This window comes from Microtus ochrogaster, linkage group LG8 (genome assembly GCF_000317375.1).
Source record: "Microtus ochrogaster isolate Prairie Vole_2 linkage group LG8, MicOch1.0, whole genome shotgun sequence".
Classification (NCBI taxonomy): domain Eukaryota; kingdom Metazoa; phylum Chordata; class Mammalia; order Rodentia; family Cricetidae; genus Microtus; species Microtus ochrogaster.
In genome coordinates, this window is record NC_022033.1 from 22,160,678 (window position 1) to 22,172,453 (window position 11,776).

The 11,776-nt window shown below is 49.6% G+C and overlaps 1 protein-coding gene across 1 annotated transcript in view; it reads left to right on the forward strand.

Annotated features, from left to right (window-relative positions):
• LOC102001491 (fer-1-like protein 4) overlaps positions 1 to 11,776 on the forward strand; it is a 35,496-nt gene that overhangs the window by 16,362 nt on the left and 7,358 nt on the right. Inside the window, exons 22-35 of the mRNA XM_005363153.1 lie at positions 794 to 946; positions 1,926 to 2,079; positions 2,198 to 2,322; positions 2,640 to 2,774; positions 3,022 to 3,195; positions 3,964 to 4,080; positions 4,176 to 4,337; positions 7,131 to 7,329; positions 7,470 to 7,528; positions 7,611 to 7,736; positions 8,520 to 8,562; positions 8,875 to 8,975; positions 9,052 to 9,186; positions 9,440 to 9,556. Of these exons, the coding sequence (XP_005363210.1) occupies positions 794 to 946; positions 1,926 to 2,079; positions 2,198 to 2,322; positions 2,640 to 2,774; positions 3,022 to 3,195; positions 3,964 to 4,080; positions 4,176 to 4,337; positions 7,131 to 7,329; positions 7,470 to 7,528; positions 7,611 to 7,736; positions 8,520 to 8,562; positions 8,875 to 8,975; positions 9,052 to 9,186; positions 9,440 to 9,556 (1,800 nt within the window). The remainder of the gene's footprint in view (positions 1 to 793; positions 947 to 1,925; positions 2,080 to 2,197; positions 2,323 to 2,639; positions 2,775 to 3,021; positions 3,196 to 3,963; positions 4,081 to 4,175; positions 4,338 to 7,130; positions 7,330 to 7,469; positions 7,529 to 7,610; positions 7,737 to 8,519; positions 8,563 to 8,874; positions 8,976 to 9,051; positions 9,187 to 9,439; positions 9,557 to 11,776) is intronic.

Here is an 11,776-nt window from a genome sequence, read left to right on the forward strand (position 1 = left end):
CTCTCTCTCCCTCCCTCCCTCTCTCTCCTTCCCTCCCACCCTCTTTCCTTTCCTTTCTCCCATGGTAAGCATGCTTTACCACTGAGTCACACCCCTGTCCTGTCTTTAAAATTTGTAATGAAAACCTCCTTTTGTCAAATGACATTTGAGGATATGAATATGCATTCTGTCTAGTTTCATTGTTTTTTTTAAAAAGTTTATTAATTTTACATGTATGAATCCTTTGTCTGTGTGTATGTTTTTTTGCACCATGGTCATGCTTGGTGTCTGTGGTCACAAGAGGGCATCAGATCCCTTGGGACTGGAGCTACAGATGAATGTGAGCCACCATGTGGGTGCTGGAGACAGAATCCAGGTCCTCAGCCCTGAGCCAGCTTGCCAGTCATAGCTTTGTTACGTGTTGCGTTATTGTTTTCGTTGCGGGTATCGGGAACTGGACCCTCAGTTGGAAATGGGGAGTTCGTGTCCAGTGGGTGCTGAGTTTCTGCTTTGTGAGATGATAAGAGTTCTGGAGATGCATGGCTGTCAGCACAACTGTGAATGCCCTTAACACCGTTGAACTGTAGACTTCAAAATGATGCGGGCAGAATGCAGAATGCTGTGTGGAGACATTAGGTGGTCTTAGAGTCTGAGGTGCCCTCTGGTGCTTCCAGGAGGAGTGGTCAAGGAGCAGGTGACCACAGGGCCAGGGGTTCAGGAAAGTCAGGCCATTTGAACTACCCATACAGCCTAAGCTTAAGGCCCAGGGAGTATCAGCTCCAAACTCCCAGGTAACCCTGCCCTCTGCTTGCAGCCGCAGGCACCCCTCCCTGATGTGCTGGTCTGGATGTTCAGCGGCCAGCGCCGTGTGGCCTATGCCCGCATCCCTGCCCAGGATGTGCTGTTCTCCGTGGTTGAGGAGGAGCGAGGCCGGGACTGTGGGAAGATCCAAAGCCTTCTACTCACAGTGAGGCTGGTCTGGGGTGGAGGTGCTGGTGACAGAATGGGGGTCATAAGCAGGTCAGGGCATCAGAGGTGGTGGCCTGTGGCTCTCAACCAGGAGCTCCCTGACTGTTTCCCACCGACCAAAAGGACAAAAGGAGGTTATGGCTTTGTCCAGGTCAGCTGAACAGCAAACTTGTCTGCCCTGGGCCTATGCTGGCCCTTTGGCTAACGAGGCTGACACACAGACTCATTAATGAGGAAGGAGAGTGACCATTCTTGTAAGCAGAACTGGATTACAGACAGAAAATTTCCAAATGAGCTGTGTCTGGAAAAGATACTCAAGCGGGTTTCTAACAAAGAAAAGCTGTGACCTGCATTCATATGCAGTATAGGGCCAGGGGACAGGGAAACTGCCTTTCCATTTCCTGGCCACACAAAATAATCACACAAAAACTATATTAATTACAACTGTTTGGCCGATGGCTCATGTGTATTTCTAGCTACCTTTTACATCTTAAATTAACCCATTTCTATTATTTTATATTTTACCACAAGGCTCATGGTTTGTTACCTCTTGCTTCTTAGGTGGTTACATGGCGTCTCTCTGGCTCTGCCTTCTTTCTCCCTGCATTCAGTTTAGTTTTCCCACCTATCTATATTCTGCCCTTCCATAGGCCAAGGCAGATTCTTTATTAACCAATGGTAATAAAATATATTCATAGCATACAGGGGGGAATCCTACATCAGTGACCTTTGGAGTAAAGGACAGAGAATTTAAATGTGTTGAGGATAGGGGGGGCAAAGGAGAGAGGACAGATTAAGAATCTGGGGTTAGAGCTGTGGTATAGGAAGTAGGGTAGTGTGAGGTATGTGTTGGGATGGAGGGAATGAAGAAAGATAGAAACAGGGCCTGTTTCCTGTACTGGGGAGCTTGGGTTACCATTTGGCAGAGAGTTTTGGGGCATGCTTTGGGAGGCCCAACATGCCTCCATCCTGCATAGGCACCTGGGGCCGCCCCTGGGGAAGTCTGTGCCAAGCTGGAGCTCTTTCTGTGGCTGGGACTGGCCAAGCAAGCCAAGGCCTGCACCTCTGAGCTGCCCCCAGATCTTCTGCCCGAACCCTCAGCTGGGCTGCCTCACAGCCTCTACCGGGACGGTGAGTATAGGGCCAGGGGACAGTCAATCTTGCCATTTGTCCTCCATGGGGGCTCATGGGTTGGGAAACTCCAGTGGTCCCCTGAACAAGCATGGCCCCTTCCTTTTCCTCATCCCAGACTTTAGCTACTTCCAGCTGCGGGCTCACCTGTACCAGGCCCGGGGTGTGCTGGCAGCAGATGACAGTGGCCTCTCGGACCCCTTTGCACGTGTCCTCATCTCTACCCAGTGCCAGACCACACGGGTGAGGGCCAGGCTGGGGCACAGATGGAGGGGGAGCACTCTTATCCAAGGCCCTAAGTTTCTCTTTCCATTTTGGGTGTCCAGCACAGGGCACTAGGTAGGGTTCTGACTCAGACAGTGGAGAACAGGAAACCATTGTTTCCTGGTGTTGACTTTAGAGCTACGGCAGGAGGATGGCAGATGACCACAGGGAGACACCAGATCTGGACACCCATGCTTTCGGTAGCAAACAGTTAAAGTATCTCTTTGACTGTCTGCTGGCGTGTGTAGGGGGTCCCCTTCTGATCTGCCTTTATCTCTTTCTGCATGGTTCTCAAGGTCTTGGAGCAGACACTGAGCCCCCTGTGGGATGAACTCTTGGTGTTTGACCAGCTGATTGTGGATGGCAGGCGGGAACACTTGCAAGAGGAGCCTCCGCTAGTGATCATCAACATCTTTGACCACAACAAGTTTGTAAGTGTGTCCCCTCCCTGCACCCCATTTCTAGCCTCTTCATCCCTACTGTCTTGATGCCTCCCCTTTAACTTCTGAGCATCTCATCCCCCAACATTTATTTTTGAGATAGGGTCTCGCTATTTAGTCCTGGCTGGCCTGAAACTCATAGAGGTTACCATCTTTGTTTCCTAAGGGCTGGGATTAAAGATGTAGCCACCACAACCAGTTATATCGCCTTTATTTCCTCCCCGCTTTGCTCCCACAGGGCCCTTCTGTGTTCCTGGGCAGGGCACTTGCAGCCCCAAAGGTAAAGCTGATAGAGGACCCATATCAGCGCCCGGAGCTACAGTTCTTCCCGCTGAGGAAGGGATCACAGACCGCTGGAGAAGTCATCGCTACCTTTGAACTCATTGAACTGGACTACAGTGGCCACTTCGAGGTTAGAATGTTCTGGTCTGGCTAGCAGGATGTACACATTCCTATTCATCAGGCCATGCAGTCTCAGGGTGTCCCAAGGGGTAACCATCTAGTCTCTTTCCCAAGAGAATGTGTCTCTAGGGTTCTCTTGGGGTGACCTCATTGTACACCCTGACCCCACAATTATAGATCGACACATCCAAGGCTTATCTTGCCAGGATTCGACCCCTAGAGAATCCAGACCGCTGTTCATCCTGGGTTTATCCTTCATGAACACCTCAGGCTCCCGCACCACTTTCTGTACATGCGTCTGCTTTCTGGGAAATCCTTCCTATACATCCAGCCTTGTCTGGCTGCCCTGCATCTCTGCTTCACAGAGACTGTCTTAGCGAGGGTTTCCAATGCTGTGAAGAGACACCATGACCATGGCAGCTCTTAAAAAGGAAAACATTTCATGGGGTGCCTTACATTTTCAGAGTTTTAGTCCATTATCGTCATGGTGAGACATGGCGGCGTGCAGGCAGACGTGGTGCTGTAGCTGAGAGTCCTTACTTCTTAACTCACAGGCCATAGGAAGTGAACTGTTCACTGGGTGTAGCTTAAGCACAGAAGACCTTGAAGTCCACTTCCACAGTGACACACCTCCTCCAACAGCAAGGCCACACCTCTCATTAGTGCCGTTCTCTTTAGGGGCCATTTTTTTTTAACCCACCACAGAAACCCATGACCCATCCCTAAGCCTAGGCTTTCTCCGTTTTGACGTGAATTCTGATTTGTTTTTTTCTTATAGCCCTCAGTGCCTAGCGATGTGGAGCCCCAGGACCTGTCATCCCTAGTTCAGCCCATCTCGGGACACCTGGCCCTGCCTCCACACGTGCGCCCTGTGCTCAGGGAGTTCCGCATTGAGGTAAAGACAAGCATGCAAGGCCTCTTTTCCCTTCCCCCAGCCTGGAGGCTCCATGTCAGCTTCAAGCCCTTGAGTCTCCCCCTTTCCAACCTTAGGTGCTGTTCTGGGGTCTGCGAGGCCTGGGTCGTGTGCACCTGTTTGAGGTGGAAAGGCCTCAGGTTGTTCTAGAAGTGGCCGGGAGACGCATGGAGTCTGAAGTTCTGGCCAGCTACCGCGAGAACCCTAACTTCACAGAACTTGTCCAGCATATGACAGTGGTAAGGAGGGGCAGGGACACGGGCTGTGGGCAGAGGCATGGAGCAGGGAGTAGGTAGTGAGGTCCAGGTGAGGAGGGAACAGAACACGGGCTGTGGGCAGAGGCGTGAAGCAGGGAGTAGGTAGTGAGGTCCAGGTGGCTATGCTACGCTGATCAGGAGCAGCGTTCTCCATTAAAGACTGTTTGGGGATTTTATCTGCAACTGTTCAGCTTCGCTGCTATAGGGGAAACAGCAATAGACAGAGTAGAAATGACCACGACTATGTTCTGATAAAACCTACAAAAGCTGGCAGTGAGAGCCATGAACATGGCTGTGGTTCCCTGACCTTTGGATTAACCTGTAGACCGGCAGCATTCTCTTGGCTCTGTTGAATGGAAGGATTAGCCAAAGTCCTGAATGATAAATAAGAGAAAATCCCTCCAGTCTCTGAAATACAGGCATGAGAAGGGAAATACAGTCTGGGGCTTCAGAGATGGCTCAGCCACTAAGAGCCAGCGCTGCTCTTCCAGAGGAAACAGGTCCCTAGCAGCCACATCAGTGCAGCTCCAGGGTCTCTGACACTGCCTCTCTGGGCACCTGTTTTGTGTACATGCCCCACAAAGATACAAATGTACACACACACATAGTTTAAAATAAAATAAATATTTAAAGCATGAAAAATACGGTATATTTTAAAAAATGATTTAGTTTAATAATGATTTTTGAGGGGTAGGTGCTGGAGTCAGAACCTTCCACGTGAAGACTAGCACCCCACACTGGACTGTCCCTCACATGAAGACTAGCACCCCACACTGGACTGACCCTTACGTGGAGCCTAGCACCCCACACTGGACTGTCCCTCACGTGGAGACTAGCACCCCACAATGAACTGTCCCTCATGTGGAGACTAGCACCCCACTGGACTGTCCCTCACGTGGAGACTAACACCCCACTGGACTGTCCCTCACGTGGAGACTAGCACCCCACTGGACTGTCCCTCGCGTGGAGACTAGCACCCCACACTGGACTGTCCCTCGCGTGGAGACTAACACCCACCACTGGATTGTTTTCTCACCCTGTGTGGTCTCTATTATGATTGATGGGTTTGGGGGTCAGATTCTGGCAATACAATTTAGGGTCTCATCAAATTTGTCCTTTTGGTTTTGTTTATTTTATTTTGAGACATGGTAGCCCTGACTGACCTGGAACTCACACTGTGGCCGGGCAGGCCTCAAACGCTGCCTCCTGAGTGCTGGGATTAAATATGTCTGCTACCATGGACAAATTATTTATGTTATTCTATTCTCTTGTTACTTATTTACTGTTTGAGCCAGGATCTCACTATGCAGCCCAGAACTTTAGATCTTCTTGCTGTAGCCTTTTGTATACTGGGATTACAGCTGTGAGCCCATGCTTAGGTCCAAAGCAGTATTTTCCTCCCTTTCTGTTCTCTTCTCTCCTCCCCCCCACTCCCCTCTCAGGTGGAGGTCAGAAGACAACTTTGTGAGTTAGTTTCCCCTCCACCTTTGCTTGGGTCTCAGACCTCAGTTCCCCCTCCACCTTTGCATGCGTCTCAGCCATCATCCATACACAGCAACTGCTCTTTGCCCACTTAGCCATTTTGCTAGCACTGTAGCTTTTTGATAAATCTCCATACTGGCTTCCATAGAGGCTGGGTAGAGGCTGTACCCATTTGCATTCCTACCAGCATCAAGGGTTTCTCTTTCCCCACATCCTTGCCAGAATTTCTTCTTTTTTTTTTTTTTTAACGCATTACATTTTAAAATTGTGTTTGTGTTCTCATGTGTGCACTGTGGATGCATTGTGGACGCACACGTGTGGGACATGTGGACAGTAGACATAGGATGTTGAACACTTTATTGTGAGGCTGCAGAGATGGCTAAGCAGTTAAGAGCACTGACTTCTCTTTCAGAGGACCTGGGTTCAGCACCTGACTAGGACTCCAGTTCTAGGGAATCCAGTGCCCTCTTCTGGCCTTTTTGGGCACTGCATGCACATGCTACACAGACATACATCCCGGCAAAATAGTCATTCACATTTCTGTTGTTGTTGGCCATTTCTTTCTTTCTTTTTTTTTTTTTTAAATCTTTGCAAGCTATCTACTCAAGATGGGGGTTAATATCTAGGAAATATAAGGAACTGCAAAAATTAAACACACAACCAAACAGTCAATCCTGTTCCTGATACTTAGTGGCAAAGACCCACTATGTAACTCAAGCTGACCTCAAACTTGTCATGCATCCCATGACTCCCAAATACTGGAATTACAGGTGTGTGCCACCACACCTTGGGTATCAAAGACTCTAGTTAAAAACTTTTTAAAAACTAATAATAATTTAATTCCAGGGAAAGGTAGAAGCTTTTCTCTGATGTAGCTCTATTTTTCCTCTTTGTATATAATGAGCCAGTGACCTAACTACTGGTATCATCACTGTCTTTGTCCCCCTTGGGTGCCAGGGATAGTTAGGCAATCACTTGGTCAAATCCATACATATTTTAATGGTTCTGACTCTATCTGCAGGTTGAGCGTTCACCCTCTAGGAAAAACGCTAACCTGTGTTTCTGGTCACACTTCATAGGTGACAAAGTCCCTTCATATCAGCTGAGTCACCATACTTAGAACAGTCCGTGAGTCCAGGGCTGTGTCCCCTCTTCATCTGGGGCACAGAGTCAGAAGGCCACAGCGACTGACAGTGTGGCGGAGCTGAGCCCAGAATGCCCTGTTCCCCACTACTTTGAGCTCCTTTCCTCCTTCCTGGGGCTGGGAATCACTTCCCGTTTTCCTGTCTCTAGGACTTGCCAGAACAGTCATACCTGCAGCCCCCATTCAGCATCCTGGTGATTGAGCGCCGGGCCTTTGGCCGGACTGTCCTTGTGGGTTCCCATATTGTCTCCAACATGCTGCAGTTCACACTCCAGGGTCATGAGGATCCCCCTGAGGAGGAGGAACCAGAGGAGGATACAAGAGACCTGGTGCCAAAGGGCCCTCAAGGTTAGGAGTCTTTCTCCGTAGGAGCCACAGATAGAAGCCCCTCTGGGCCCTGGTAGCAATGGCTCCAGTGGAACACCCAGTGGGGCTTGGAGTCTGGTGTCTACTGGTCTAAACTCATGGGCTCTCTTCCCTGCTCCCAGGAGAGCAGTCTCGAGACCCCTTCGGGGCTGAAGGAGGACTATCCAGCCGGATCCTGAAGGTGATGGGATTCCCAAGGCTGGAGAGGGGTGTCAGGGTCTGTGGTGGGCTGGCTGAGAGCAGCAAGGGCCTCTCTACCTCAGGCTCCTCTGAAGCTCACCTTAGGGCTCCTGGGTCAAGGCCCCGAGCTGGAGGAGGACATCCCAGATCCAGAAGAGATGGACTGGTGGTCCAAGTACTACGCCTCGCTGCAGGAGCTCCAAGGGCAGGTGGGTGGAGCAGGGCTTCGCAGGAATGGAGGGGCAAAGGACGGGGGAGTCTCATCCAGCAGATCCTGTGTGCTCCAGAGCTCTTGGTTGCAGCCATCTCTTCTCCTCTTTCTCATCATTTCAGTAGTTGGACATTAGTACTTCTGCCTCCCAGCGCTCTGTTGTCTAACAAAATAGAACGTGAACCCAGCATGGTGCATATTCTTAATCCCTGTATTCCATCCCTGTGAGTTCGAGGCCAGCCTGGTCTACATAGCGAGTTCCAGGCCAGGCAGGGACACAAACTGAGACCTGGCTCAAAAACAAACAAATTAAAAAAATGAGTGCAGAATTCTAGCTCTTCAGTACCTACCAGTGAGTACCTGGGAGGTGGTAACAGAAGGGTCAGGAGTTCAAAGCTAGCTTATACCAACATGAGACTCTGTCTCAACTTTTTAAAAAAATTTTATTAATAGCCACATTAAAAAATAAAAGGGAAAATAAGAATAATTTTAATAATGTTTTATTAACATATATGAAATATGGTTCCAACCAGTAATTATCATAAAAATTAATAAGCTATTTTATATTCTCCCAGGAAGTCTGGTATGTGTTTCAACTCCCAGCACCTTGCAGTGTAGACCTCATTTCAAGGGCTCAGTGACCCTAAGTGGGTGGCGGTGACTGACTATAACAACACAGGACTGGACAGTAAAGGCCACTTTAACAAAGAAGTGGCTGCGTAGCTGGAGGGAGGGTGGGCCAAGGAGGGGAAGGGATCTCTGACCTGCCTTTTGATTTCAGTCCAACTTCGATGAGGATGAGATGGAGGACGCTGGGGACCCAGGTGAGAGATGTGACTTTTTGCTCTCGCTCTATCCCCATACTCACATTCATATTTTCTCTCTCTCTCTCTCTCTCTCTCTCTCTCTCTCTCTCTCTCTCTCTCTCTCTCTCTCTCTCCCCCCCCCTCTCTCCCCCCACCCTGAGATGTTTTCTCTGTATAGCTTTGTAGCCTGTCCTGGAACTCGCTCTGTAGATCAGGCTGGCCTCGAACTCACAGAGACCCACCTGCCTCTGCCTCTGAGTGCCGGGATTGAAGGCGTGCGCCACCACCGCCCGGCTGTCCCCACCGTTCTTACCTCACTGCTGTTTTCAGACGGCACCCACCTCATTTCTGCGGACAGGGAGGCCCAGGAGCAGGGAAGAACTGATACCAAAGTTTCTGGACCTCGGAAAAAAGCAATCGCCACCTTGAAGGTGACGGGGTGTTGGGGAGAAGGGTGCCCCTTGGACTTGGGGTACAGAGTTGTCACTGAGACCCCTCACCTTTCAGATCTACAACAACTCCTTAGAGGAGGAGTTCAACCACTTCGAAGACTGGCTGAATGTGTTCCCCCTGTACAAAGGGCAAGGCGGCCAGGCTGGAGATGGAGAGGAAGGATCTGGACACTTTGTGGGCAAGTTTAAGGTATACTTCGGGGAAGAAAGAGAGGTTGAGAAGGGTCTGGAAAAGCTTACAGGCTGGAGAGGTGGCTCCTCAGTTAACACTGGCTGCTCTTGCTGAGGACCAGGGTTCCATTCCCAGCACCACAGGGTGCTTCCCTAACTCCAGTTCTGGGGAATCTGACACCCTCTTCTGACCTCGGGGACCAAGCTCACAGATGTACATGCAGGCAAAGCACTCACATATAAATCTAATGTAATTGTCTCCTCCACCTCAGGGCTCCTTCCTCATTTACCCTGAGTCAGAGGCAGCATCTTTCTCAGAGCCTCAGATCTCCAGGGGGATCCCCCAGAACCGGCCCATCAAGCTTCTGGTTAGAGTGTATGTCGTGAAGGTGAGTGTCCTCAGTTCCTGGCTCATCCCCATGGCAACAGAGGTAGGCCGCTCCTTCAGGGTACCTCTTCTCCTCACAAAACTTGTCTGTGGCAAGACTTACGCACATCTTTGGTCTTGGGACGGTGCAGCTAAAAGGTGTAGTGTGTGATCTCCAATCCCAGAATGCCTTTTGGTCAAATGCCCTGTAACTCCTTTCATTGTATGGCTGTCATACAGACAGCAGGGCCCTGGAAGTTTCTTAAAGGAGTCTTGGGAAGAAATGGGGAACAAGCAGGTTTCTGTCCCTCTGTCCCTCTCTCCCTGTCACTGGAGCAGATGCTATGGCCTGACTTAGGGATTCTAAGGCATCACTGGAAGAGACACTCTGCATCACCATCTGACCCTCCTGGGGTAATGCTAGGTGGTGAACTCATCCTGACTGTGTTGTCTAGCACTGTGGTAGACAGGGTGCTCCGAGATAGATGCCTTTGTACGTCTAGACACGTTAGACGTCTTTTTAATGAACACAGAGCACTGACGAAAGGGGAATTTCCCTTTTCGTTGAGCAAGGAGGCTGTAGTTTCAAGACAACTGGCCGCAGCTCAACACTGTTTGTCCACACCTGAACCTTGACCTTGGGTTCTTAGAGTCTGAGCAAAGGAAGGGATGGAAACCAGACCCTGCATGAAGCGGGACCTCCTTGAAAGCTGCTGAGAGGCAGCTCGCCCGCGGGGAAGAGAAGCCATTTTAGGAAACAGGGTCTTCCTGGGGAATGCGTCTTTAGTGTGACTCCCCCCACATCGATTTAAGACTGAGATTTATATTATCTGTTCAATTCAGAAAACTCAGTTCTGAGAGCTGAAGTTTGGCTTAGAACACTTGAGCCTTGGGGTCCATCCCCAGCACTAGGCAGAGGAAACAGCAATTTTAGGATCATATTTATAATCACAGCTCTCAGGAAGCTGAGCTAGGAAGATTACTGTGAATTTGAAGCCAGCCTGGACTACATAGTGAAACCAAAAACAAACAAAAAAATCAATAAAAACAACAAACAACCCCAAACCATAACTGGGTGTAGTACACATCAGTAATCCCAAAATTTGGGAAGTGGAGGCAGGAGGATCAAAATACCAAACCAGAGCCCGAGAGATGGCTCAGCAGTTATGAGCTCTTCCAAAGGACCAGGATGGATTCCCAGCACCCTACAGGAGCTCACGAGCATCTGGAACCTCTGTTCCAGAGGATCTGACACTCTCCTGGCCTGGCTGCCGCCTGAAACATGCATGTGTTACATAGACTTACATGCAGGCAAAATATCCATACACATAAAATAAAATTAAATCAAAAACCTTTACCAAGTCAGAGGAGTCGACCAACCAAAAACAAGGAAGCAAACATAAAGAGCCAAACAAGTTGGTGTGGCTAATCACGTCTGTAATCCCATGGCTGGAGAGGTGGAGAGAGGTCAGTTGGGCTCATTGGTCAGCCAGGCTAGCCGACCTAGCTGGTTCCAGTCCTGTGAGAGATGCCATCTCAAAAACAAAAACAAACCAAAAAACAACAGCAACAAAACCAGAAAAAAAAAAAGATGGCCACAGAGGACCAACACCTGAGGTTGTGGAGTTATCTTGGACCTCCTCATGTGTGCACACACGAGGCTAAGGTAGGACTGAGTTCAAGGCCAGTCCAGAACTGGAGCCATAGCTTTCCCAACATACACAAAGCCCTGAATTTAAACTCCACAATCACACAAAGCTGGTGTGCACATGCCTGCAGTCCCAGTTCTCAGGAGGTGAAGACAAGAAGGTCGGGAGTTCAAAGTCATCCTCCGCCACAAAGCAAGTTTGAGGGCAGCCTGCGCTATATGACGCTGTCTCAGAAGTGCATAGAACTGGGAGATGACTCAGTTGGTAAAGTGTTTGCTGTGCCAGCGTGAAGACTTTTGGGTCCCCGGCACTTATACAAAATGTTGGGCTTGGCAGTGTGCACCCATAATTCCGGCACAGAGAAGGTGAGGTCAGGATGGCCACTGAGATTTGTTGCCATTTAGCATGGCTGGATCAGTAAACTCCTGGTTCAGTGAGAGACCAAATCTCAAAAAACAAAGTAGTGATTGAGGAAGGCGTGTACACATATGCACACATGCAGACACACACACACACACACACACACACACACACACACACACACCACACACACACAGAGGAATACTTGAAAAGAGGCAGCTGAGGATGTGGCT